We start from the raw sequence: 25,119 nt of genomic DNA, 5'->3' as shown, positions 1-25,119 counted from the left end.
GAGTCAGTTATGTAGTCAGACTCAGAAATAACGGTATTGCAGCAACTTCAGGAGGAGAGACAAATCAGGCTGATTATTAGTGAGTCAGTAATAGTGCACCATCATTAGAGATGCTATTCTTTAAGACTGCTGGGAGCTGCTGTTTAATGATATTACTATAATAATAAGTGAGTCTGAGCACACACTTGCCTCCTCTTCAGAATGCTTTCCTAATCCACATTTGTGTGTGAAGTTTTTCCACAACTGCTGTGAAGTTTTCCAAAACTACAATACATGCGCATGGATGCTTTGAGTGGAGTTCAGAAGGTGCTCAGGGGGACTGAAGTACAGAGGAGCAAGTGCAATCTGTTCGTTGTAGTGGGGAATGTGTGTACTTTTTCGCTTCATCATAGGGAATTTTAAGAGTCAGGATGTCAAAGAGAAGACTGGGAGGAAGAGGTGAGATGATTGGTTTTGGTGGACAGTGTGGAAGGGGTTGGGATAGTTCATATAAACTGAAAAAAAATTCTCTTGCGTGTTCTTTCAAAGGGTCTTACGGGAAATTGCAGGACCATCTCTCGTTTCTGCAACGAAATCTGAGGAGAGATTAAATTTAGGGGCTTCTTCTGTTAGTCCTCCACCCACCTTTATCTTTTCTTAGAGTGTGAGCCAATTGATGCAACTAGTACACGTCAGAAAGTTGTTGAAGTTGATAATTTTAATTCTGAGATTTACTCTTAAGGAATGTTAATAACCTCACATATAAGATAGCTTCCCCTCCCTCCTCCAAGTAGCTGAAAAAATCACATACTGAGTGATTTCAGTGAGGAGTATGAACAAGTGCTCTTTAGAGAGAGTCTGACCAGGATTATAAGAAAGAACAGAAAATAGATTTCATTTTTTTCCTGTAGCTTTGGGAGATTTACATGAAAAAAAAAGCTTAAGGGGTGAGTGTGTTCTTTGAAAGTTGACTGGCAAGATTACTGTGACCTGTTCTGTCCTTGGGGAAAGTGCTGAAAATCTTCATTTCTCAATTTTTCTTGTGTTCCCAGTTAATTAAAGGTGAGAGGAACAATTAGAACTATGAATGGTGTCCACATTGATCCTGCTTATAAATTGTATCTGTGCTCTCATATAGGGAACTCTATGCGGGTGAAAGACACATTACTCTCTATTTCTTAGATTAATAGAACAAAATGAGTGCTTGAAAATGTGACTATTCTCTTTAATGTCTCTCTTGAACTTACATTTTTCTAGCAAAGCAAGTCTTTTATCTTTTGCCACTTACAGCACTTGAAATTATAGCTAAATGGCATAAACGGTGCTGATAGTGACCGTTAGCTGGTAGCGGCTAATTCTGGGAACAGAAGTAGTAGTGGAGGGAGCAGATTGATTCAGAGGTTCATTTCTGTAGCAGTTTCAGTGCTCTGAAATAACCTTTCTACCCACTCTTCTACAAAGACATATGTGAAAACAAGTAACCAAGTTTTACTTAGAAGTACGTTTGTGGACACTTACTTTCCTAGGAACAGGAAATATGGCCATAAATTCTTTGTGTGATTCCAGAGGAAAGAGCTGGGGTCAGTGGTGGAAGTTCTGAGACAGGCTTTGTCTCAGTGTCAGGAGCTATGTAACCATAGAATGGTTTGCCCTGCCCAAGAAGGGATGGAGAAGCCTCTCGTGGGGCTGGGGCTGAGAGATATGTGATGGGGAAGTGGGAGGAGGGATGTCTACTCTGGGAGAGATGTTGGACTACTTCTGCCTGTAGGCAGCGCTTGTTTTGGTTATTGGCAGTGAATATAATATACCTTATGTTAGAACAGCACTTTCTAGTTTGCAAAGTCCTTTCACGTTATTATCGGTGTATCTTTTAATTCTTCCAATAGCTCTCCATTCTAAGGAAGGACAGAGATAAAAAATAATTAAGGCTCTCATCACCTTCATTGATGGTTTCTACGCTGATACATACCAAATGGATAGAAAAGTAAAACAGAAGGTTACTGACCCCAAGGAGCTTAAAAACTACCTGAGATAAGGACATCCACCTAAATGAGACCGAGACAGCATGTGTCAGTTACCTAATGGGTGATCTAGATCACTGGTTCTCGAAGTGCGGTCCTTGTGCAGCAGCATCAACAATATGTGAGATCTCATTGAAATGCTAATCCTTGGTCCCACACCACACCCAGTGACTTAGAAACTCCTGGTGTCTGAAACTTGAGCAATCAGGAGAATCACTGGGAAGAGTGCTGCTCAATGTGTTGCCCAAGAACTGCAGGCTCTCCATGTTTTTTTTTTATGCCTGTAAAGTTTCAGAGACGTTGACTTGAAAGCTTGAAGATTCCCTCGTCCCACTCTCAGACATTCCGATTCAGTAGGTGGGATCCAAGGCTGTGTGCTGCTGCTGACAACACGGCCATTCCTTGAGCAGCGTGCTCTAAGCTGTTGTGCCCAGCAGAGGAGTGGGCACTGAGAGGGGCTAATGTGCTGGGGTAGTGTGGGTAGCCTTCAGGGAATGGAGGAAGGGGGACTTGATCTGAACAGTAAAGGAAGGGTTAGGTTAGACGAGTGGAAGTCATTTGGGACAGTCATTTGGGAAGGAAGGGATGAGCCATGGTGGTGTGATGAGCACCCAGCATGTTTGACCGACTGTTCATGCTAGGTGCGCCTTGGCTAGTCCTGCCTGGGCCTGGAGAGAGTTTTCTGCTCTCAGCTCTCACATGTCCTCCCCAAGAAAGGGGCTGAGAGCCAGGCAGGAGGTGAACAGCCTTGAGCCAGGAGCGCTTCTTCAGTTGTCCTGTTACGTGGTTCTGCCCTCCGGTGGGACTTTTAAGATCCACATTGCTCTCTGCTTCTCCCTTCTTCCCTTGGTTCCCCTGCTTACCCAACCCAGCGTGTATCAGCGCTGCAGCTTGCTTGTTCTCTCGGATTGATTGGCTTGAATCTTCAGACTTGGATTTCGGCCATTCTCCTCAAATTTCATGTTTGTTTAGTTCTCCCTGGACAACTGTGTGGCTTTGCTGTCTGCAATTTCCCTTCCCTATCATCACCCAGCTATTGCCTCAGTCAGTCCTATTGGGGGAGGGGTAGGAAATAGGGATGAGGGACCTAGGCGACATGCTCAGTCTTTTTCCACATGCTCTCACTCTTGTTGTGTCTTGGTGTCTCCTGGTCATCCCTGTGTTGCAGCTCATGATAGAAATGGAAGACAGTGTGGGAAGGGCAAGAGGTCAGGCTTGCAGGTCAGGATAAGCAACCTGGGGTTAATGGGTCACTTAAGGTTTTGACCAGTGATCACTGTATGCTCAAATCTGGGGTATAAAGAGTAAATATCCTTCAGGGCCCAAGAAGATTCTTGTTATTCATGACTTAGTACTCCTCCACTCAGTTTTGATTATCCTTGTGTACCCCAGTGGTTCTTGTATCCACAACATAGACTTTCTCATAGGGGGTGGAGCTGCCCAAACCACCAAGGAGAGGTAAGATCAGATTCTAGAAACACTCAGGACCAGATATTATTATTTCCCAGCCTTCAGTGCAGCCAACTCCTGCCTCAGTCTCTCCTCCAGGACCACATGGCCTCTCCCCTCTGGCTGTTCGGCCTTACATTTTCTCCCTGGTCTCTGCTACTTGAAGTTCCAGCTACAGAGGCCTGTGAAATCACACTGGGTCCCTGAAGTCACCCCACCTCATTGGCTGGGTATGCTCCACACCCTCTTGTGATATGGGCTCACGCTCCCAGTCAGGAGGTCTTTGTACCCTCAGGGACAGAGTCTGGGTGCTTGAAAGCTGCTGGTGGAGCATCCCTCAGGGAATCTGATGAAGCCCCCACCTCCCAGGGTTACTGGTATAGTCAACCTTTATTTGCCTTCACCAGAGGCTCCAGTCCACACTTCCATCCTAGGGACTTACAGGGAGTTATAGGTGCTTAGATATTCCTCATCCATCCTTACGGAGCCTATGGGGTGGTTCAGCTACTGAAAATGCAGCTTGTGTGGCCTTATCACCTAAACCTGCTCCTTCAGTGCCCTTCAGAAGTGGCCTTAGTGTTTTGTTTTTGCTAAAACCCTCTGGGCATGAGATCTGGGACCACGTGGTGAAACCTGGGAGTGCTGTGGACTTGAGACTTCAATTTGGTTTGTCTGTCTCTAAACAGTCAAGTCTAAATTCAAGTTCCTTCTTAAAAAAACACTTTCTACCAAGGTCCAAAGGGCCAAAGCTGAAACAATTTGAGCAACAAAATAAATAATGAGAGTAGTGGATTATAAGCATAGAATAAAAATAATTATTTGTAAGTGTATACTTAAATAAATAATTGAATACATTAGTAAATGAGGGATGGAATGAACAGTAGAATCCTAATCAATACATATAGAAGAAATGAGATAAACAGAAAATCTTGCTTAGGCAAATGCTACAGTAGTAATTGCTTCAGATGACATCCACCAATGGATGCTAAAATCAGAGGGCCAAAGTCTGCGGAGAAAGAGGATATTTATAAAGTTTCAAAATGTTTTCTCCTAAGATTATTAATTGCAAAAAGGAAAAATAGTACCATTGCAGTGAAGAAACCTCACAGATGCTACCTCTAACACATGGTCAAGGTTAAAACTGCAGTCATAAGACATGGACATTATGGACCTTTTTTTTTTTTTTGGACCCTTTGATTTGATGCCCTGAGAAGGTGTGTTAGGGTTCTCCAGAGAAAAAGACCAATAGAAAAATGGAACAACATTTTTAGTGTAACGCTTTAGTATAAGGAATTGGCTCATGCAATTACGGAGGCTGACAGGTCCACGGATGTGTGGGCTGAGTTGGCAAATGGGGACCCGGATGGCTGATGGTGGAGTTTGAGCCTGAGGGCCCACAGGCTCAAGATCCAGGAAGAGCCACTGTTTCAGTTTGCATCTGAGGACAGGAAAAAACCCATGTCCCAGTTTGAAAGCGGTCAGGAAGGAGGGATTTTTTTTCTTGGAAGAGTCAGCCTTTCTGTTCTGTTCAAGCCTTCAACTAATCACATGAGGCCCACCCACAGTAGAGAGGTAAATCTGCTTTAATTAGTCTACTACTCAAATGTTCATCTCATCCAAGAACACCCTCACAATAGCACCCAGAATAATGTTTGACCAAAGAACTCAGCACTCCATGGCCTAGCCAAGTTGACATGTAAAATTAACTACCACAGAAGGGTGCTGTATTGCTTATGTGGTATTCCTGCCAAAAATGCACGACCTAATCTAACCATAAAAAACCTTAGACAAACCCAGATTGGTGGACATTTGACAAGATAACTGACTAATATTTTGTAAAAGTGTCAAGGTTCTAGAAGACAAGAGAAGACAACAATTTCACAGGTGGCAGAGGCTAAGGAGAAATGACAGCTAAATGCAATGTGAGATCTTGGACTGGATCCCGGAACAGAAAAGAACATTAGTTGAAAAACCAATAAAATTTGAATGACGTCTGTAGTGCAGTTAATAGTATTAATGTGAATTTCTTATTTTTGATTAATGTGTTGTGGTTATATAAAATGTTAATATTAGAAGAAGCTGGTTGAAAGGTACACAGCAACTCTGCTATTTTTATAACTTTTCTGTTAGTCTAAAATTATTTCAAAATAAAATGTTTTAAAAAAGCTTCCTGCCATTGGGCACTGTAAGGACTTTTTAATAACAGGTTATTTTTATGTTCTTTAAATACATAACTGTTTTGTGTGTATACTCATAATTCTGTGTCTGCCATTCACTGTCTCCACAAATGATAATTCCATCAATTTTGTTTGCTAGCACCTTTTAAAAACCTCGAGACTTCTGTTTTTTCCCCCCATACATTCTGTGTTCCTTACCGGCTAACACATCTTTTTGTAAACATTCACAGCTCACCCCCCCTTGATGTGCCATGGGTCTGTATCTCTGGGATGATGATCCACATAGCGTATTGGGCAGAGCAAAGAACGTTGGGCTGGAAGTGAGGAGGCCTGGGTGCCAGCTTTCTGAGGGTCTGTTACCAACTAAGTCAGTGTCTTTCCAGTGTTAGTGCTCTGAGGCCAATGACAAATTTGTGCTGAATACTAGAAGCACTAGTTCATGTATGGTTTCAAATTATTATATTTTTATTATTTTTTTATCAAGGTCCTGTGTGTTCCATGTTTAGGTGTCTGAAGTTTTTATTTTTAAATCAGTATACATTTATCCTCCTGTCTTTGGATTGTATAGTGAGTTTAACAATTCATAGACTTTATTCTTCTGGCATTTCCCAGAGACTTTTTTGGCAATTTGAAGAGATCGACATTTTTTTTCTTCTTCTTTTGATTAGAAAGCTCTTCTGTGATCTTCTCTGTGAAATGGTGCACAGCCATCTCTTCTCACAATAGTCTCTACAAATCCTCTTGGGGCTTCCACTTGGTGGGCTTCCCCCATTCAGGCCTTGAGTGGGCTGAGCCCTGGCACAGGGCCCCAGGGAGCATGGGCTGGCACACCCCTCCTGTATGGGCAGGGTGGTGGGCCAAGAGCTCCGGGCCTGGGTCCCTTTGCCTGCCTGCCTGCAGCACTGGTGCCAGCAGGGGAGTGGCTGAGGCGTGGAGCCAGTGAGACGTACTGCTAAAAAGTAGCTGACACTCTTGAGAACAAATGATATACTTAGTTTTTCCTTGTTCTTTTTGCCTGGATAGTATTTTCCCCTTGCATTCCTGGTATTTGGGTAGTAGGTTTAGATCCCAGTTTAAGATTCAAATGATGGAGAAGTTGGTTGACAACTGAAGACACCTAAGGGCTCTAGCATGGACAACTTGCTTGTCCTCACCAGAAAAGACAGTTTGGTTAGGTTCATTCCCTTGGTCCATGTGGAAGATAGAGTGGAAATGATTTTTTTAAAGATTTTATTTATTTATTTTTAGAGAGGGAAGGGAGGGAGAAAGAGAGAGAGAAATATCAATGTGAGGTTGCTGGGGGTCATGGCCTGCAACCCAGGCAAGTACCCTCACTGGGAATTGAACCTGCGACACTTTGGTTCACAGCCCGCGCTCAATCCACTGAGCTACGCCAGCCAGAGGAAATAATTTTTTAAAAAAATTTACCTCCAGCTTCATACCGTGAGTTTTTTGCTGTTTTTTACTTTTTAAAATTGAGATATGATTGACGTACAATATTGTGTAAGTTTAGGGTTGATTTGATATATGTATAAACTGCAGTGTGATTGCCAGCGTAGGGTCCAGCTTCATTTGCACTGGTCTGTGCACTTGCATCCCCTCCCAGCTTGCTTATGCATTGTCATCAGGTACTCAATTTTTTTGGCTTGCCACTCAAGAACAGTGACATGGGTGGATATTTGTAGAGTATAGCAAGGAGAACTGTGCCTGGCATGTAGTAAACACTATGTTAGAGTTTGTTAAATAAAAAGAAGAAATCACACTTACTTTCAAAGAGCTTGCCATTAAGTTGGAAAGATAGAACGAACACATGAAGAACAACCAATATACAGAACAGAATGGAAAATAATGCCACTCGAGAGGCTTGGATGAGAAGAGGCAGGACCTGTCTGCTATGTGCCCTCCTCAGGTCATCTCATTTATTCTTCTACACTGTTAGTGATTTTTTCCCATTTCATGGTTCAAGAAACTGAGGTTAATGGGCATTAAAGGACTTAAAGTTCTCTAAGGCTGTACGCGTGAAAGTGAAATTTGAACCCGGGGCTGTCTGAAGTGAAGGCTCCCGTTGCCACCAGATAGATGATCACAAAAAGCTTTGAAAGGAGGCTTGAGCCAGACCTCAAGGGATGGATGGGATTTATCGTGTGCAGAGAAGTGGGGAGCATGTAGGTTTTGGGGGGCAGGGAAAAGGGTAAGCATAGCATAAACAAAGGTATAACAGCAGGAAACATAAAGTGTCCCAGATAATGTGTGGTGTGTCCTAGCTTTGCCAGAGAAAGGGAGGAATGCAGGATAAAGCTGCAATGTGGGTTGGAGGCAGAGAACTTGAATTTCAAGTTTGATTTTATTTCATAATCCATTCTGTAAACCATTAAAGGTATTTGTGAGAGGGAGTGATATGATGAAAGAGTGTCTTGGAGATTAAGTTCAGGGGTATGGGATGGACTGGAGACCCAGAGGGCCTATCATCATGATGGCTGATGTTTATTGAGTCAGCCAGATATGTGCTACACACTTTACATGTGTTCTGCCATTTCATCCTCACAATAACCCTAAGAAACGTGCACTGTTAATGTCATCCCCATTTTCCAGATGGGAAAACTGAGGCTTTGAGAGGTTAAGTAAGAAACAGGCTTCCACAGTGAATTTCATGATATGAACTAGGTGGATCACTTCCACCTGTGCTGCCTCTATATTACAGCGCCTGACGGTAGCCCAGGAGACAAGCTTAGGGCAATTTTCATAGGTAAGATGTGATTGTTAAGGTGACAGGGCCTGAGGTGGGTCACAGTGGTAGTGGAAATGGGAGATGGAGCAGCAGTGTGAAACATCCTTGTATAGGAGCCTGACTCTGGCCCCAAGCCTGTAATTTGACAGCCGTCGTTTAGGTGGTGTTTCCAGTGGAAGCTGGTGTTCAGTGGTGAGAACCTTGCCAAGACCAAGGGGTGTCATGGAAACCGCGCCTCCAAACTTCTTAAGTAGCTTAGGCCTCTCATTTTCCCCAAGGAAATGTATCAATTTAATAAAATAAGTGCTGAAGTTGGGTGTGCTTGGCTGGGGTTACTTGTGAGATGGTTTAAGCAAACTTCCAGGAGTCCTCAAGCTTCAGTCCCTAGAGGTGGAGACGAGGAAGTACCCCCAGAGGTCTGAGGGTGATCGGTTGTCCTTTTTTTCCATAAACCTCCTCCCTTATCTGTTTATCTTTATACCTTCCCAGTTACTTCCCTGCTTTGCTGTTGTATGAGTTGATATATCACAGAATTATTTGTTTTACTTTTGTTTCTAAATTTTTTTTAAGAAAAAGGGGTGCATGCATTTTGACTCTGCAAAGTTTTGGATTCATAGTTAAATGAACATATAACGCAAGTGTGCTGAATGTCTTGTGACTGTGGGGAGCAGTGCAGGCCAGCAGTGACCTCTCCGTTCTGTCTGCTGCAGGTGACAAGAAGTACATCATGGGGCCCAAGCTCTCCACGCTCGATGCCACCGTCTTTGGACATTTGGCACAAGCAATGTGGACCTTACCTGGGACAAGGCCTGAGCGGTTGATCAAAGGCAAGCACTACGAACCTCTTCAGGTTTTGGGAGTTGCTGGGAGGGTGCATGGTGGGGTAACGTGATGGAAAACTCCAGGCCAATGCCTGTTGGTTTGCCAGCGCTTTATGGAGACACCGGGCTGTGGTACCCAGGGCCAGGATCACTTTTCTGTGCTCAGGATAGGTCCGGGTGGAGGAGAGACTGGGCTTCTCACCTGCCATCTTGTTCACATTGTGTTCTGGCAAAGCTGACACAGATCATGCCATGTTCTACACCAGGGCCTTTCTCCCAGATCCTTACATAGTGGACTCAGCGCTTGTTGCTGAAACAGGGCTTGGATTCTACCTAGTGCCCTTGTTTTGTTGGTCTTTGTTGCAGTCCCTGGCACGGTGGTAGCTCACCAGTTTCTGGCATATCCAGTGCCACAGTAAGCACAGTGGGGTGGGGATGAGGGGTTGACTGCCCATCTCAGATGCTCTTTTTGTCTTACTTGATCTTACATATTTCACATGTAGGTAAAAGTACATGATCCCGTGTCATTTGAGTTCAAAGCCCTCCCTTCTCCTGTTTCAGTGAAGTATCTATAGATCGTACAATGAGGAAAATGTTAAAAAGTGCTTTGTAAGTCTGGTGCTATGCAAAGTTTTATTGTTAATGTTATTATACATACATTTTGACCAAAGAAACACAACCTTGTATCTTCATTGTATGATCTTGGCTGTCAGAATTATAATTCTAGACTGGGGCAGGGGAGTGGAAGTGGGGATGACTGGGACTTGAGCTCGAGGATGGGCATGAGGGTGGTAGCCAGGAGTAAATTCATGTTGCCACAGAGAAGGAAAAATCAGCTCAACTTGGACTGATGTCACAGAACCAGATCTTGGCCCGTGTGCCTGCATGTGTGTGTGTGCTTTTGCACGCGCCTGTGTGTGGTGGAGTGCTGTGGGGGACAAACAGGGCAGCCTGGCCCTCTGGGAGAGGCTTCCCTCACAGTGCAGGACTGTTTAGAACCATCTCCACTTTGAAGCAGAACCTAAACAAGTGCCAGGGGGCTGGGGATGTGGGGACCAAGGTTCAATATTTATGTTTGGGGAAGTGGATTGAATGACAAGAGTTAATCGAGGTGCTCATGGCCCAAGTGAGCAGGCTGGAGGTGTAGATGAGCTCACTAGTGAATAGCAAGGCAGAATTGTACAAGGAATTGAGGCAGGTGAGCAGTCGTGGGTGGGTGGGTGGAGAGGTTTGTTGGTGAAGGGTGTAGCTCTGTGTGTGTATACTCATGTGCACTCAGGTGCATGCCCAGAGGTTCAGAGCAGACTGTGGGTGACAGTAATCACTCTCTAGATCCTCCTGTTGGTGAGGCTGGGGTGCCAGAAACATTACCAGGGTTGGTTGAGACGGTTTAGGCATAGATTGAAGGTCTTCTGGGACTTCAGCTGAGTGGGGTGAGGGATAGTATGGATTGATATCTAGCTTCCTAAATAATCAGCACGGAGATCTTCCTTGTCTTGTGATGCACTGGAATTTACCTAAATTGACTATGTGGTGATATCTTATTGGTGATATTTATAGCTTTTAAAATAGTAGTTTCCCATTTTAAATCATGGTGGTCTGAGTTACATTGATTCCTTTTAGTTCATTTAGGAGTGTGCTTTATATTTATTCTCCCTTCTTGTTACTTCCTACTCCCTCCCTGTGTTTCTCTGCTTTGCCACCTCACACACCCACTAGCACATCCCCACAGCTACTTACATACTTCTATACACACACGCATGCAGCCACTCACTTGTACACATAAACTTCGCTTCTGACCAAGCACATTCGTGTGGGTGTGCACGCACACACACCCTAGGCATATGCACACACACATCTCTTGAGGTCTTGTTATTTAGTCAGGGGCATTTAAGAATCCATCGTCAGTGGCACTCTCAGATTCTACAGTATTGCTTCTTGCAGAAATAAAGCATCTTTTGTTAATTTATTTATGACTTGGCCCTTTCCTCTGTTACTTCCTGGAAGGACCTGCGGCACTGAATGTTCTTTTTAGAGCAATGATCAGCCTTTTTGGACGCTTGATTTGAGTCCCACCCTGAGACACACATTTGGGGGAACCTGACACCGTCATCTGCAGGGGACTTCTGGCACGAAGTTGTGTGTGCTTTGATTCTTGAAACAAGTTAGTAGCTTCCAGCTCTCCCTGGGGGCAGGGGTAGCACGAATTATTAAAGTGTAGTTCCTGGCTCCCTTCAAACATTTTGATCTGAACTGCTAATATACAGGCACACTACTAATTTGGTCTCAACTTATTTCTCTGCCTTTTTGTGTGTGAGTGTGATGGAAACTTTCCCAAGAAGTAACAAGAGAAAGGAAATGTAGAAACAACCAAGAGCCTGGATAATTTACAACTGGCTCAAACCCAGGAGTGTGAAAGGTGAGGCAGTTTTCTGCCTCAGCTTTGGAACACCCGTGTGTGTGTGTGTATAAATATTAGCTCTTGGTTCTAGATCTTATTTACAGTACCTAGCCACACAAGCTACTTCTGGAACTATCTAGATTAGTGAGAAATATTCCTTTATCTAGGTGGGTAAAGGACAGGCTGTGAATATTTAGCAATTCTTAAAATATTTATGTCTTTGTTTATATATTTATCTCTGTAAATGTAGATACATAAAATATTATTTCCTTACTGGAGAAAATTTAGAAAAGATAGAAAAGTTAAAAAAATTAAAAACAACTTATGATCCTGTCACTCAGAGAACTGCTATTAATGTGGTGTGTATCCTCATCTTTTATCAAGTATATGTATGTCTGTATTTTTAAAAATTGGGATTGTGACATGGATATAATTATAGCCTGCAGTTTTTAAATTGACTATGTATTGTTGCCATTTCCCTTGTTATTAAATATTCTTCAAAACAGTTCATTTAGTAGTTGTATAATATCTTCTTCCTATGGCTACATTGTAATTTATGTGATTAGTCTTCTTTTTTCTGGACATGTGGGTTAGTTTATATAATTTTTAGTAACATTCCTTAGTGACTATTGTATAAATATATATTAGTGTTTATTGCTGGCTATTCCCTTAAATTTCAAGTTGGGGAGTTACTGTCTCAAAGGGTATAAGCTCTTGGTCTATATGGCTAAATTGCTTCTAGAAAGACTATTGCAGTTTATTCTCACAAGTATTTGAAACACTTCAATTTTGTTCTTCAATTGGTTAAATATAATTTATTTTGAAATTTTTGCCATTTTTATAGACAAAATGAATCTCAATTTTATCATCACTAATATTCTTAATGAGGAGTCACATTTGATATTTCGATCAGAGTATCCTTATCAGAGAAACGCAGGGAGCCTTGGGCACTCTACAGAACAGACCTGGAGAACTGGAGAGCCGAGAACAGGGAAACCGAAGCGAGGAAAGGGAAAGGGCTCCGTGCGGCCTCTGCTCGCCCTGCAGAGCCACGTCCAGACCACAGCACCTAACTCGGTTTTTCTGCGTTTATAAGAAATAAAACCTCTCTGTTCTAAGAAAAATCTTGATCAGCAACTCTTTTACCCACAGTTATTTATTACATTTTCCCTTATTATTTGATCATTTAAAACGTGGAAAATGCTGGATACCCTTGAAAAACATGTAAGTGCCCACTCTAACTGTTCTCCACGCGGACGTACCCAGGAAGAGGTTGTTCGAGGCACTCAGGCCCCAGCAAAGGGCTGGCTCAAATGACTTTGGTGGGTGTTTGTAGTTTGAAGTCTATGAATTAGTTTCTTTCAGCTTCAAGGGGATGAGGACGAGGTGGTGTCCGCATTAGAGCATTCGAGTTTGCTAAGGACCCTTCTGTGAGGATATACTCAGTGCCTGCTCTGCCTGTGTGACAGAATGCTAATGAGCACCCAAGGGCATGGGCCAGCACCACGCTCAAGTGTAAAACCGGGAGGTGCTGAGCAAACGCCTGTACCTCAGGTGAGTGTGGGTGGGTGCCCGCCCCATGTTTTCCCAGTATTTGCTGGTTAACGACCAGGGCTGAGCTGGTGGTGCCAGGAGACGCTGGCAGGCCCCGGTCTCGCTTGCCTTCCTGCCGTGCATGATCGGCAGCGGGAGAAACTGGGTCCCGGGTTCTGGGTCTGGTTGACAGTGTTTTCAGTGTCAAGTTGGACTCAATGTTTTTGAATATTAGAGAAATTGGAATAACATGGGAAAATAAAATAAGTCACTTTTTTTCAGAGTGGTCAGGGACATTTCTACTTGAGAAATTCTAAGAGAAAAGTTCTTTATCTGTCTGGGAGTGTGCTTTGGTTAGACGGCTGTTTGGCTTTCTGATAAATATCTTCTCCAGGTGTTTGAGAAGATCACTAATCAATCACCCATTGGTATTTTACTAATTTATTTTATTGGATTTTTATTTATTGTCATAATAAGTTGAATAATATAGGTGTGTTTGTAAAGATTTGTGACCTCCTCATCATCCATGTCCAGTGTAACCCCCCATGCAATAACCAATATTACGGATTTGGAATAAATCCTCTGTGTCTTTTTTATCTACAAATTTATGTACACATGTATAGCTGTTTTGGTGTGTTTTTACTATTTTAAAATTAAATAATGAAATTATATGTATTACATGCTTTTATTTTAGTAGAATAGAGTCCTAAAAGTGGTCTGATATATACAATTAAAATTTCAATACACAACATCAGATTACTTTCCAAAAATGTGGCAATTTAGACTTCTGCCAGCCGTGCAGAATAGTGCCTTTCCCTCTACACCGGATATTATTAGACTTCAATTTTTACCAGATGGATGAAATTGTTATCTGACTGTTGAGTACACTTTGACAATGCAGTTTTTCTATTGTTTCACAACGTTTACATCTTCAGTACAGGCATTTATGTTAATAGCCACCTCTCCCCCCAACCCCATAAACACACTATATACAACCTGTTTTTATTGATGACTTTTCCCATTCTTTTGGCTGGTAGGCATGTTGAGTGGGTCTGCCAAGGAGAATCTGGGTACAGGAAGGGTTGGCAAAGCCAGGTAAGTGTAGAAGTCAATTACAGATTTTCACTCATATTTTTATAAGGGGCAAGACATGAGGATGGGCGTGTGAGCTCCCAGTCCTTGCTCATCAAAGAGAACCCTTTCTTAACTGCGTGATGGAATAATCACTTCCTTCATGACAATGCATTGTCTTTGAGGGGCAGCATCTTATAATTCTTTGAGACCCTAGAAAAATACTCTGTGACAGATGGTACAAAGCTGTTAATTCCCAATCCGGGCTGTTGACCCACCAGTAGAGAGGCAGAGTTGAGTCATAGTGAAGGGCGTGGAGGCTAGAGACTGCTTGTGTGTGAATCCTGCCTCTGCACTGTCTAGGACTTGACCTCAGTCACCTCTCTGTCATAGTTTTCCCATTACAGATGGAGATAATACTGTTTCCTGCCTGATAGAGGATTTTTGCGAGGGCTAAGGGAGTTAATATTAATTCAACAATAAAAAAAAACAGTTCAAGGTACACAGTAAGGACTATGTGTGTGTCTGCTAGTCTTACTACTTTTTATTAGTGCACACTAAGTGGTATTGATGTCACACAGTCATGAAGCAGACAGGCCTTCTGGGAGAAAGGTGAAGTCACAGGCTGTGGAGAGAACAGCTGCAAAGGAAGCGTGTAGAGCCATAGAGGGTGTGGTTCCTGTGGATCTCGTGAATGGTTTCTGACTTTCTAGCAGCTCTGAGGGAATGGACTTGAGTGAGGCAAACAGGGCTCTCCCCAGACCTGCCGTGGAGTGACCATAATTCATTTCTGATGTCTTCCCCAGCCCCCACCTCCTTGCTGCTGCCTACACAGCTTCATCCAGCTTGGTTACCTGTGACTGGCAGTAATACCTGGTGAGGTGTATCTCATGACTGCTTCCTTGAGGGAGAAAAAAAAAGTGAAGGTTTTGCTTGCATCTTTCCAAAAGGGACAGTGATGTTGACTTTTCTGATTCTGACTCCTTATCGTGTACATAAAAATCTCCACACAGGTAACGATCAGAATGGGCTCTTATACAGTGTGAATTGAGCTGTAGTGATCTGATGGGACTGAAAGGGTGGCCTGGAGCCAGTGCAAGAACTGGTTTACAGGGTCCATGAGGTAGGGAGATTTGCTTTATTGTGCTTTGTGGGCATGTGTTTATTTAAGCAGAACAGCAATCAAGTTTTGAAAAATTTTAATGACATGGGAATATGTTTGTATTAATGTTACAGGAAGTAATAGGTAATAATGATGACAATAAACAAATAGGAAAAAAATACTGAAAGAAATGACATCAAAATGTTGATTCTGATTATCTTGGGTTGATGAGATTATAGATCCTTTGTATTTTCTTTATGATTTATAGTTTCTCTATTCAGACTTGTAATTTTCCAAAATGGGGATATATTAGTTTTTTGATAGAAAATAGAGTAGTTACAGATTGTAACTAATAGTGCTATTTACACAGAGACAACATAAATGGGCTGTGACAAAATAAAACTATAGTACATATGTGTAATGAAATGCTATGCAATCATCAAGGTGGTAATAGTGTGAAATTGAGACATTCTCATATCTTGTTAAGTAGAAAAAAGTAGGATAGGAAACAGATTACATAGTAAAATGTTACACAGCAAACATAAATATATATAAATGTATATATAAATATATAATATTCTGAAAGAATGTAAATGAAAATGTTATTATGGAGAATGGGATTATTGGTAATTCTTTTATTTTTTGCTTACCTATTTTGTCTAATTTTCTGCAGTAAAACATGGATTACCTACCTACATAATAAGTGAATGTTTATATAACTTTAAAAAAGTAAACATCCAAAGAATATTTTAAGTGCAATTAAGTCCTGTAAGACACAGTGACAAATTACATATTTATGTGCAATGTTGCCATCTGGTGGATTAAAGGCAAAAGCTCACCCTCTCTCTTCCTCGTGTGAAATGAGGACATGAAAACTGAATACTGTGTCACGTTTTAGACAAATGCCTGGCTGATTTTGATGACTTACCCACCGTGTTCCTTTGATTTACATGAAAAAGAAGTAGTCCAGTCACTGAGTGGGAACCCAATTGTGGATGCAGCTGTAAAATTTAATTTAAAAAATTAAAAATGTATCTGCTTTACTGTGGGTAGTACACTTATCCAAGTAAGTAATTCTGAGTTATCCATTTTACGGATTATTTAGAGCAAAGTTTCCATCTCAATATAACATTTCTCAACCACGTGGTCCAGTACCCAGCCCGTAGTAACACTACAGATATTTGTGGGATGAATGATTACTTCTGGCTTGTTTAAAATCCAATTGTTGGTTGGTATATATTCACAGACCACAAATTAATTTAAATATGAATGAGATGAAACACTAGTTTTCTTGATATGCAAACATAAAATGTTAAAGTACTTCACAGACCCGGATTATGATGGTCTGGCTGCCATTTTGGATGGACCACCCACCCCCAATTTGTCATCATCATAGGACTCAGTCCTACGTGTCTCCTAGCCACTCACTGAATTTAGCTTTCCTCACTTACCTTTCTTATTATGTGTAGAAAATCTAAATATTTTGACAGTTCCTCTGTGGAAAACACTTTTCATGTCTACCCTGCCCTGTTCTTCCCGATTTCCCAGAAAGCCAAGTGGCGGGCAGATGGCTGCCTTTGAGAACTAATCCTTGCTCTCCTTGCCACACTGCAGGTGAGCTGATCAACCTCGCCATGTACTGTGAGAGGATAAGGAGGAAATTCTGGCCGGAGTGGCACCACGACGACGACAACACCATCTATGAGTCCGAGGAAAGCAGCGAGGGCAGCAAAACCCACACACCTCTGCTGGATTTCAGCTTTTACTCAAGGACAGAGACCTTTGAAGATGAGGGAGCGGAGAACAGTTTTTCCAGAACCCCAGACACGGATTTCACTGGACACTCGCTCTTTGATTCTGACGTGGACATGGATGACTACACAGACCACGAACAGTGCAAGTGACGTTCAGCCTCGCCGGCCCCTTTCTGCTGTGGCTGCCCCCTGCCCCCCGGGGCTCGGTCCGGTTTCCCAGGTGGAAGTCCGTCTGAGCTGGAGGAGATCTTCGTGCTTGGCACAATTCTCACAAGCTAGCTGGACTACAGCAGCCTTATTTCTTTTTTGTACAAACACAACACAGAACCATTCAGATGGCTCCATTTCAAACGAACAGGCAAAAAAAAATTGCCAGCATGGTTCCTGAACCCCACTTTTGTTTTCATTAGAAAACTAACATCGTGAGGTAGACCAGGTGCAAGAGCAGGTTTTGCTCAGATTGTTTATGTTGATCTTCTTCAACCCGAGGGCTCAGCTGTGAGATGAATTCTTGAACATCCTCCATACATCAGGGTTTGAAGCCATGAGAGGTGTCATCAGAAGAAATGTAGGAGATGAATGTTCCATGCTGCTTGTCTTCTCTGTGTATATTGTATGTCAAGATGTAAGTCCAATAAAATCCATAGGTATTCAGTGAACACCTACTATGTGCAAAGCACTGTGCTAGGTGCTAATCAGCATAAGTCTTTCTCTAAGCCCTGCCGGTGACGAGCTGTGTGATTTCAGGCAAGTCTCTTAATTCTCGTGTGCCTCATTCCCCCACCTGTAAAGTGGGGATAACAATACTTTCCGCCTACCTACCTCACAGGGGTGTTGTGAGGATTCGGGTGGTCACATTTGGAGCTTTAAACCTCTTGGAAGAGGTGTGACATAAACACAACATTTTATTCTTTATTGTGCTTCATACATTTGAATATTCGAGGGCAAAGGAATTCACAGTCAGGCCATAGCAGCCACAGTCCCTCGACAAACCCAAGCAAGTGAAACATACAGACAGTCAGGACTCTGTCGTCATCCCTCTGGTGATCTTGTTTGAATCAAAATCTTTTGTTGAAAGAACTGTGGAAACATTTTTACAAATCATCAATGGCTACAAATAGTCTATAATTATGTGTGCTTACAGAAACGCATTTCTTTCCTTGCCTGAATGCACACTGGAATGTCATCCTTTGCTGATTTCTGTGTGTTAAGTTGCCTGTGTTTGGTTTATTTGGTGGAATAAAGCTCAGGAATATGGTGGGCTTAATGGAAGTGAAGGGAAAGTATTTGGTTGATTTTTGTAAGCAGAAGTTGCCAACTTGTAATGTCTTTTTGAAAACAAACCTTGCAGGAGGTATTGAAAAGGGGGAGGAGGAAGAGGATCATGTTACTAGTATCAAAGCACTTTGTGCAGGGTAGACGCTTTGCGGTTATATTAATGCAACTTTTCTGGTGTTCTCAGCTTTGGCCCAGTGAGAGGAAGACAACGCTGAGGACAAATTTTAATGTTTCTTAAGGGTCTCCCGTTCCCTCCCTTACTTCACCCTCCCTTTAGTGCCATGAACTCTGTATTTACTGTATATACTAAGGCACTCTATTGCTGAAGACACAGTTTTTGTTAACTTAAAACATTTTTTCTGTTGAAATTTAGGTTGAAGCTCCTGGGGTGGTGGCTGTGGATCTGGGCTAATAGAGTCAGTATTAAGGTTTACAGCTGCAAAGAAAACAGCTTTGCTTACAATTACAATGGACAGAATGGGTAAGAATTATTCATGATGGGGTTCAAGAGTCATTTCTCAAAAGACAGCAATTTCTTCTGAGAAGTTCTTCAGAAAGAGTCTTTGAATATAGCTTTTGCAAAACTTAAGATGCTGTGGATTCACAGAGACATAAGGAGGGAGAGCTTTTGAGGCTGTTGACCAATAAACAACTGTGTAGGGGATATGGAACAGGAAGAAATGCTGAGGTACCCTATTCTTCAGATTATTTCATTGTTAGTATCTTATTAAAATGATGTATTTTTGAGAGGACCAATGCCTACTGAGAATGTAGTGGCGAAGATATGAATGGATGAACCTATTTTTTGTCTCCAGTTTCATTTGGGAGGACTGTTTGCTGCCTTTTGTCACCAGCAACTGCATTCCAAGGCCAGCTGGAGGTAGTTCTGTGTGACAAGGGATGCTCCATACCTGAGAATGGGAATGTAATAAACAGGTAGACTATGGAGCTGTCTCTATAAAGACTGAGTCACCCTTTCTCCGCCCAGAGCTGGAAAGAGTTGTGTTTGAAATTTTGCCTACAATTTATTCTTATATAGCACTGTTTGATGTATGTCCACTCCAAGAGTGATTAAGTTATGAGTCTGTAGATTCAAAAACGTGTATTTTTTATTGTGTTTTACTTGGAGGGCAAGTGCGTGGAGAGCCAGCCCTCACAGTGGAGTTGTGGAACAGTTGATTCCATCCAGGGAACTCCCATAGGAACTTGAATCAATGCTGTCGCCAGGAGGCTTGGGTACTGGCCTGGCAGCTCATGATGAGGTCATCAACATTTTGCAGGTGCAACTTGACTTGGAAACCTAAAACATATTCAGGTTTTACTTTCCCAATAATGTTATGGAAACAAAATAACAGACAAAAATCACTGTGGTGGGGAATGACTTACACAGTTTTTACTGGGAGGGCTTTAATTTTACGTGGTTCATTCTTATGCTAGCCAGATTCAAAGCATGCTCCAATGTGATGAACAGGTGCTACTTCTTAGAAAAATTAACATCAAGAAATTAGGGGACATTTTGGTCACCTGGATCACATGTTCAACTTCTGTGTTTATTTTTACTGGAAAGTAACTTAAGGAAGTGTACTCTTTGATGTTAACTTATGCTTCTGGTTGGACAGAAGACCCATAGGCCATCTGCTTTGTTTCACCTCTTATTGTGCAAACAAATTCTCCCCTCTATCCACTCCCCTGGGCCCTCCCCACCCCCACACATCAGGATTAATGAGCAGCAGTAGTATGTTTTGCATATATCAGAGTAGACACAAGGACAATATAAATTTATGCAGAAGTAAACTGTATTGCTAGAGTTTACCATTTTGTTATTGTAACATAATGAATTGTGAATGGTGACACTACCAAGGCCATGGGCTACCTAGAAGACTGATCACAGACTCAGCAACTGGGACGGGAATCACAACAGATGTCTAGTCCTTCAGTGAGCCCTGCCAGTGTATCCTGGGGCACTAGGACATGCTTTTGTGAAACAATTGGGGTTCAAGAAAGGAAGTGTTAAGGATTAGTCTCGTGGGTCTCCCTTGGATTATTTGTGAGTGTCAAATCATTGAAATGTTTGGTGAGGCCATGGATTAGCTCTAGAAAGCCCCTTACAAGAGAGCTCTGAGGTCATTATCGACTCAGTGTCACATAAATATTTATTTGCAAGGGAGGACTGGGAACTGAGTGAGATCTTTCACTTTGCCCTAGATTGTTCTTGTTATTATTCCACTTTGATTTGATTTCCTTTCAAAATACACATGCCCTGAGAGATCACTCCTAGAAGTTCCTAGAATGAGCACATCCCCAGCCTCCCAGAGAGTGCTGGGAATCCTCCATTTTTGTGCCCCATGTCTGTTCAGCTTGGTCCAGGCCAATTCAAGAGACTGTTTTTCATTATCTATTCTCTGCAAGGCACTGCTAGACTCTGTGAGTGACACCAAGATTGATATCCAAGTCACCAGTACTCCTCATTCTTTGTTATTTATCTTTCAAGCAGCCATACCCATCTGCTCACTATCCACTGGACACCAACCCTGTGCCTGGTCTGGGGGTCCACACTGGATTGAGTGATGAACAGGGCAGATGTGCACCCTGATTTCAGCACACCTTCTTCTGGCTGGACTTCTGCAATAGCCTCCTTTATGTGCTTGTCCACTTCCCGTCCCATGCCACCTATCACCACCAGGTCAGTCTTTACAAAAAGCCCTCATGGGGTGCCATACTGCCTCAGGATGAGGGTCACTGCTTAGGGCTGGGTATCCTCACCTCTTTATTCATCTTGTCTCCTGGAGCTCCTGCATGTGAGCCATCCAGGTGCATCCAGGTTGGTTCCTTTGCTGTGTCCTAAACATGCCTCATGTGCCCCCACTCTGTGCCTCTGTTCATGCCAGTGTCTCTCATGAAATGCCCGCCCTTCCTCTCCATTGGCTCAACTCATACCCACCTCTCAAAGCCCAACTTCAATGGTTCCGCAAGAAGGCGTATCAGCTCAGTATAATCTGTCTTTCCTCTAGAAAAACAACATTGATCATTTCCTTCCCTGAAGACTGCATGGGAAAGGTGTGCTCAGAAAGTGGGCCACAGGCTAGAACAGTGCTTTCAAATTTTTGTGTCTAATGAAAGTCCTACACCCTATTCTCAGAAAAATACCTATATGCAAATATATACAATTTACATATAAGTTCAGGGGATTTAGAAACCTTTTGAAATTATCTGTGGATTCTTTAAGAGGTTTATGAACTCCAGTTGCAGAAGCTTTCTTTGAAGAGTCTTTAAAAATTGTTGTTAGTGTTTATTCTTCCTTGCCTTTAACATTTCTGGAGAGGAGAAAAATTGGAATGGGATGGACAAGCGAAAGCAATCTCTATTATTATCCCTGTTGAGGATGTTCTAAGTGACAGGGGAAGAAGGAGGAAGATCTGACTTGCATTAATTGACAGAATATCTTTGTTTTGACAAATTTGGCATTTTGAAAGTGACAGGGTTTTGTTATCACCATTGTCATTTATCTATTAACCATCTAAAAGGTCAATTTCTCAAAATTAGTTCAGGGCCAGGTGAGCTTCATTTGAGCCCTGGAACTCACCACTGCTGCCTGCATAGGCAGGCTGGCTGGTGCGGAGGTGGGAGGGAAGAGAATGGATTTTCCCTTACAGGAAAAAGGTCTGCACAAGCAGGTTTTCTTGTGTTTGTCCGTCCGTCCATCCATCCATACATCCATCCATCCAATTGTTTGGTTATTTTCCATAAAAGGATAGTGACATTTATTGGTAGGAAAAACTCAGGTTCTCTTCTCCCTAGATCTTTTCCCCTCCCCCTCTTCCTACTTCCAGGGTGAAGTTATTTTTGTTGCTCCTAACTATGGCCCAGGCTGTTGTTTACACAGTACTATTTAAGTTGAGTAAAAATTAATGGGAGTACATTCAATGACAGACACTTCTGAGTCTAAATGCTGAACTCTGGCCACCCCTCTTAATAGGTCTAGGGATCAGTTGCATGTGATTGTGGAGTGCTTGACTTTTATTCCATTTCTGCCAGTGGTTGGATAAAACTTTCAAAGTTCAAAAGGATCTCCTTGGTGAATGAGGTAGGAGGTGCCTCTTGCCTGCAGAACTCTTGCTAGTGCCAGGATTTTCATCATTTGAATTCCTCACCAGAAATTTAGATATTCAGTCCTTGACTTTAAAGAATATCTTTTCCCCCTCACCGAGGACATTTTTTTCATTGCTTTTTTAGTGAGAGAGGAAGGGAGAGAGAGAAACATCTATTGGTTGCCTCCCATGCCTGCCTGGACTGGGGATCGAACCTGCACCCTTTCAATTATGGGGTGACACTCCAACCAACTGACCCACACCAGCCAGGGCTTTAAAGAATATCTTAAAGATATTTAAGGTTTCTTCATCTTTAAGATAACTTGAGGCAGCCACATAGTGGCCTTGTTCTTTAGAGAAGATTACAGAGAAAACTGAAAAATAGCTTGAACAAAAGTAACCCACTGACCGTGACCACCTCAGTCACTCTGGCTCTTGACAAAGCAGAGAACTTGTCCTCAGACCAAAGCTCTCCAACTGCTGCTGACTAGACCAAATTAGGATGCTCAAATTTTCGAGGAATTTCTTCTTCATTAAGGGTGACATATTTGTGTGACTCCTGTCAAAGTGATTTAACATTGAATGATCAGTCTCATGGGATTATGCTTATTGTAAACATATGTTTTTCCCAGTGATCTACATCATGCAGAGTGCCTGACAACTTAAATGTTGATGACGAGGCTGATGGTTTCTTGATGGTGATGGTTGCAAAGTTGAAGCTCTCAGTCCTTTATTTGGTGGTATTCGAGTTTCACTGAGTAGGAGGAAAGAAAGTGAATGACAGATACCGGGGCTAACGGCAACCAGTGGTATGGCTGTGGGTCAGAGGTGTGTCAGGCACACTGGGGGTTTTATAGGTTCTAGCATCTTTCTAAAGTACAGGTTTTAAATTAAAAAAATGCAATCTGTAGGAGGATTGTATGTAGATGTACAAGTGGCTGGTGCGGGAAGCGTTGAAGTAATACGATCTTTGTCACAGTTTATATTTTCATGCTTCTGGATTGTCCCAGCTGAAGTGACTCCTGGGAACCAGGGAGGAAGCTGAGAGTGGCCAGCCCCACTGTGTTCACGCCTACAATTCTGCAGTTCCCTTCTAGTCTCTCAAAAGTGTTTGTGGCACATAGTTTTCATTTTATAAATATAAATTGTACAAAGTAATGTATATTTGTTGTACAGAAATTCTTTAAAATGTTTGGCGATACCCCAAGTCATCCCTATGTAGACAATGGTCTCCAAACCTCTGTGCTCGCTCACTGCATCAATAAAACTTCCTGAGCATGCCCTTCAGCATATTTGTTTACAAACATACACATGCTCACACTGCTGTACTGATGGAGTATGTATATTGAAAACTATGGCAAACAGAGGAATTTACAAAGAATATGCTCCTGCACTCCATAGAGAGAGAAAGAGACGAGGGTAAGCACATAGGGTAGCACCTAGAAGGCTGCAACTGATTGAAGAATGTTATGTAACATTTGTGGCAAAGTGGATGTAAAATAAGCATGGATGCATGATTTTAGGTCAGGGTATTTCTTCATTATTTTTACTTAAACAGGCATTTTTGGTCAGGGAAGAGTGAATGATTGGATGTCACCTTTACAAGATCTCATTTTACTTTTGTTTTTGGGATCACTCTTTCTAGAAGCTCTTGAAAATTTCTGAATGATTTCACAGTACACTGATTTAGGCAAAACGAGAAAAGAAAGGATGGTGAAAGCCTCAAATAATGCAAGTGCAGGATGTATTGCCTGAGGATTTGAGCAGCAATCTGAAAAAACATGTTTTGAAAATTTCCAATAATCATCATCTCATTGATATGTCTGTCTTCTATTTGTTTATAACCTCATGTCTCCAAATGCGTGGGAAATGTACAGGTTTATTTTCAGATGTCTGAGATGGAAAGGACCGCTGTGGGCATAACTGGAACCACGTTTCAGCGCTCGGGGGCTGCCGGGCGGACGCTCCCTGGAAACATTCGCCTGTGCCATCTGCGTTGCAAACACAATGACGAGCATCTTGCTGAATGAGGGTCTCCATGTGGAGGCAGTGTTCTGATGTTTATTTCTGGACCTATGAGTTACTTTAGCACAGTTATTGTTAGTAGTTTATAAAGCCATATTCAAACTTGTACACTTGATTGTAAAATAGATTTGAATTGTGCACTCTGTTGATTACTGTATATAGATGTGACAATTCTGTATATTTGGTCTGTATTTGATGTGTAAATGATAACTAATGGATATGAAATAGCTTTCTGTGAATGTCTTTATTCCAATTCATTTCTCTTTTGCAAATTTAAATCTTTAAACTTTACACCCATGGGGAAAATATGAAATTTTTGATGGGAGAATATTTTAGTTGTAAGGCTCTTGCATAATTAGAACAGAGGTAATGAATTCTTTAGGCATATCACTTTCTGACAGAATTTCAAATGAATGTTTATTAAGTGACAAAGCAGGTCTTTGAATATGCTGTCCTACTCTCTCCTGCCCTTACTTCATACTCAGTGCGCCGCCCCTCAGGGCACTCTGAGGAGTGATGTTTACTGGTAGAGGGAAGAAAAGGAGAAGGAGAGAGCAGGACATGTTACTAAGACCTTCCCTGGCCCTGGCCAGATAGCTCAGTTTGTTAGAGCATCATCTGCATACACCAAGGTTGTGGGTTTGATCCCCATCAGGGCACATACAAGAATCAACCAATCAATGCATAAATAA

The 25,119-nt window shown here is 42.2% G+C and overlaps 1 protein-coding gene across 3 annotated transcripts in view; it reads left to right on the top strand.

Moving 5' to 3' along the window:
- Nucleotides 1–24,634, top strand: part of FAXC (failed axon connections homolog, metaxin like GST domain containing) — a 77,244-nt gene extending 52,610 nt beyond the window's left edge. For all 3 annotated transcript variants that reach the window (XM_045844089.1, XM_045844088.1, XM_045844087.1), the window contains 2 exons: nt 9,065–9,181; nt 16,897–24,634. In XM_045844089.1, coding sequence (XP_045700045.1) covers nt 9,065–9,181; nt 16,897–17,186 — 407 coding nt within the window. In that variant the 3' untranslated portion in view covers nt 17,187–24,634. The remainder of the gene's footprint in view (nt 1–9,064; nt 9,182–16,896) is intronic.
- The last annotated feature ends 485 nt before the right edge of the window (nt 24,635–25,119 follow it).

The sequence above is a fragment of the Phyllostomus hastatus genome, unplaced genomic scaffold, assembly GCF_019186645.2.
Source record: "Phyllostomus hastatus isolate PE091 unplaced genomic scaffold, TTU_PhHast_1.1 phas_contig_40, whole genome shotgun sequence".
NCBI lineage: Eukaryota > Metazoa > Chordata > Mammalia > Chiroptera > Phyllostomidae > Phyllostomus > Phyllostomus hastatus.
This window is presented reverse-complemented; position numbering and strand designations above follow the sequence as displayed.